Here is a 2,855-nt window from a genome sequence, read left to right as displayed (position 1 = left end):
TTTGGAGTGGGATCTGGTGAAGTCAGTCTCCACTAAAGTACAGAAGCTCGCTCACTCTCTCACTACCTTAAAGTCTTTTTCTCTCACACTGGTGCAAATTTCCAACTCAACGCTTTGACTCCCACCGCTTGCTTCTCAGGTACTTTCTTCTTCCTACATCTATCGCATTTCCTCTTGTTCCCCATTCAAGGGTGGGTTCTGTTCAATTACTCAATCCCAATTTCCCATTTTTTATGGTACAGTAATTTCTCTAATTTTTTGAATATCTACCGCTCCTGTTGTTGCAAAAGCATTCTGATGCTTATGATTTTCTGTTTTGGATGGTGGGTTTTGCAAATAGATGAGTAAAATGGGTTTTTCAATCTCTCTGATTGATGATTTCTGGTAGTGTTTGCTTCAAGGGGGTTCTGGGGTTTGCTTTGCTTTGTTGCCCAGTTAGGATTGCCATTCTGAAGTTCACTTTTTTTTTTTGTGGTTCACACCAAATTTTTGGGATTGGGTTTTCTTTTTTGAACAAAGATTGTAGCTTTCTTATGAGAAGGAAATGGGGCTTTTGTCTTTTGTCTTTTTGTAATTTTCTTTTCCTTTTGTGATCTCCAATTAGTGTATGTAAGATTGTGAGGTGTTCTGTATCTCTTTCCCTTTTGTGATCTCCAATTGGTGTAGATTAGGATTGTAAGGTGTTCAGTATCCAAGTTGAGGCAAATTAGATGTGTTTTAACATTAGGTTTCTAGAGGAATGTGAATGTCAATTTCATAATGATAATCAAGACATTGTGACAGTTCAAGATTTATTAGATGGCCATATTTGGTATATCCTTTTGCATTGTATGCTGTTGATATTTAACCGTTGTTAAAAGTAGAAAAAACATAGTGATTTGCATCGCAGAGTTATACTCTTATGATATGGATTTATTAGACTTCTGGAGTGTATTAGACTTATCATATAGGCAGGTTTCTCAAACTCGCATGTATGCAGGGAGAAGTCAAGTTTGGGGTAGGGTACTGCTAGGATAAGTGTACATCATGTTGAAGAAGCCGCCAAGTAGGAATCACAGAACCAAACAAATCAAGGTGAAGCATATTTTGCAGATTGCCCTGCTCCTTGGGGTTTGCTTTTGGTTGCTTTATCAGCTTAAGCATTCCCATGATAAGAAATTGGTGTTGGATGAGAAAGCTGCAAAAGCCTCGATCAGATCCCAGAGTGAAGGTGAGCTTCTGAAACTTGGGAGGAAAGACCTTCCTCACAAGGACGTCAGTAAAAATGTGAAACAAGAGGAAGAGGAGGAAGAAGAAACTGCAGGAGACGAAGAAGAGAAGCATGAGGTAGAAGGGCGAGAAGAAGAAGATCAAAAACATGAAGTAGAAGAGCAAGAAGAAGAGGATCTGAAGCATGATGTAGAAGAGCAAGAGGAGGAGGAAAGCAAGAATGATGATACAGAAGATGAGGGAGGAGCTGGAGATGATGAGATAGATGAAAATGAGCAAGAGAGAAAAGAAGGAAAAATTGACCATGAAGAAGACATTTTAGATGAAGAGAAAGAAAGAGAAGATGATGGTGATGAGAAGGATGGTGACCGGAATGAGAGGGAAGAGAGAGAAGGTCGAGCAGAAAATGATAACTCATCAGACGATCAAGGCAACAACGGAGGTGATAAGAATGCTCATGAGGCACGAGAGGAACATTACAAGGGGGATGATGCTTCTAGTGCAGTGACCCATGATGCCCAAGTTATAAGCGCTGAAACTGAGAAAGTAAGTTCAGAAAGTGGAAATGAGAACTCTGGAAGCAGCTCTCTGGAAAAGGAGATAAAATCTAATTACGCTGAGGATGTAAATGGAAACCAAAACAATTCAAGATTGTTGGATGGTAGTACGGCCGAAAATGGCACTGTAAGTGTGGCTGCAAGTGAAGAGAAAGTTGATGAAAATTTGTCCAATCCTGTGGACAGCTCAGTTTTAAATGCAACTATGAAAGTACAGTCCGATGATATATCAGAAGCAGACAATAACTCGACAAATGTGAGTACAGAATCAAGCAACAACTCACTGGAAGTCAACCAGGCAAATGGAACAGAAACTGTATCTGTGTCAGCTCACTCTCAAAATGGTACATTGGATGGTATGACTACTAGAGAGGGAATTGCCGGAGAAACCTTGGTTGTGGAACAGACTAATAACACAATTTCTGATAATTATCACTCAGATTCTAATTCAACAGTTTCTAGCAATAAGGTAGAGAGTAATGTGTCCGAAAAGATCTTAAGATCTAATGGCACAGCTCAACTGGAGGATGACTCCAGGTCTTCAACAATAAAGGAGTCTACGGATGCCACAAAGAATGAAGAATTGAAGAATGAAGATGCCAACAAGAATGAGGAAATAAAGAATGAAGAGGCCACCAAGAACAAAGAGTTGAATGGCACAAGTGAATCCGGCAAGACTGGCAACAGTTCAGACTCTAGAAATGGGACGGAGGATGCAGTTCAGCATGACCCCATCGATTCTTCTGATACCCTCGTCTCCGAAGACAAGAAAGAGGTTCGCACAGAGTTAGATACATCGCCAGAGATGAAAACAGAGGGCAATGAGAATGGACAGGCTGCAGCAGAATGATGATTATGGTCTTTGGGTTCTTCTGGTGCTTTCAGTTTTCATGCTTGCGTTTGGTTTTGATATGCAAGGTGGGATGAAATCCCCTATGCAGTGAGGTTTAGTGTTTATGAATTTGTCTATGGCTAGAATATCAATACAGCAAGTAAAATGTAGGCTAGTTTATATCATCAGCAGCTTTAATCTGTAAAACTAAATTAAGCTTTCCACTGTATTATGTTTAGCTTCTCACCCTTGCTTTC

At 40.1% G+C, this 2,855-nt stretch overlaps 1 protein-coding gene across 2 annotated transcripts; it reads left to right on the top strand.

The window, feature by feature from the left end:
• Nucleotides 1-2,855, top strand: LOC133717568 (uncharacterized). Of its 2 annotated transcripts, none has more exons than XM_062144292.1 (2): nt 1-139; nt 980-2,855. In XM_062144292.1, exon 2 carries the CDS (start codon nt 1,027-1,029, stop codon nt 2,614-2,616), a length of 1,590 nt encoding a protein of 529 aa, XP_062000276.1. In that variant the 5' UTR covers nt 1-139; nt 980-1,026; the 3' UTR covers nt 2,617-2,855. The 2 variants fall into 2 exon arrangements, with proteins under 2 accessions (XP_062000276.1, XP_062000277.1); XM_062144293.1 differs by lacking the exon at nt 1-139 and adding an exon at nt 218-236.

The sequence above is a fragment of the Rosa rugosa genome, chromosome 6, assembly GCF_958449725.1.
Source record: "Rosa rugosa chromosome 6, drRosRugo1.1, whole genome shotgun sequence".
NCBI classification, from domain to species: Eukaryota; Viridiplantae; Streptophyta; class Magnoliopsida; order Rosales; family Rosaceae; genus Rosa; species Rosa rugosa.
Note: the sequence above shows the minus strand (reverse complement) of the source record. Positions and strands in the feature narration are given on the sequence as shown.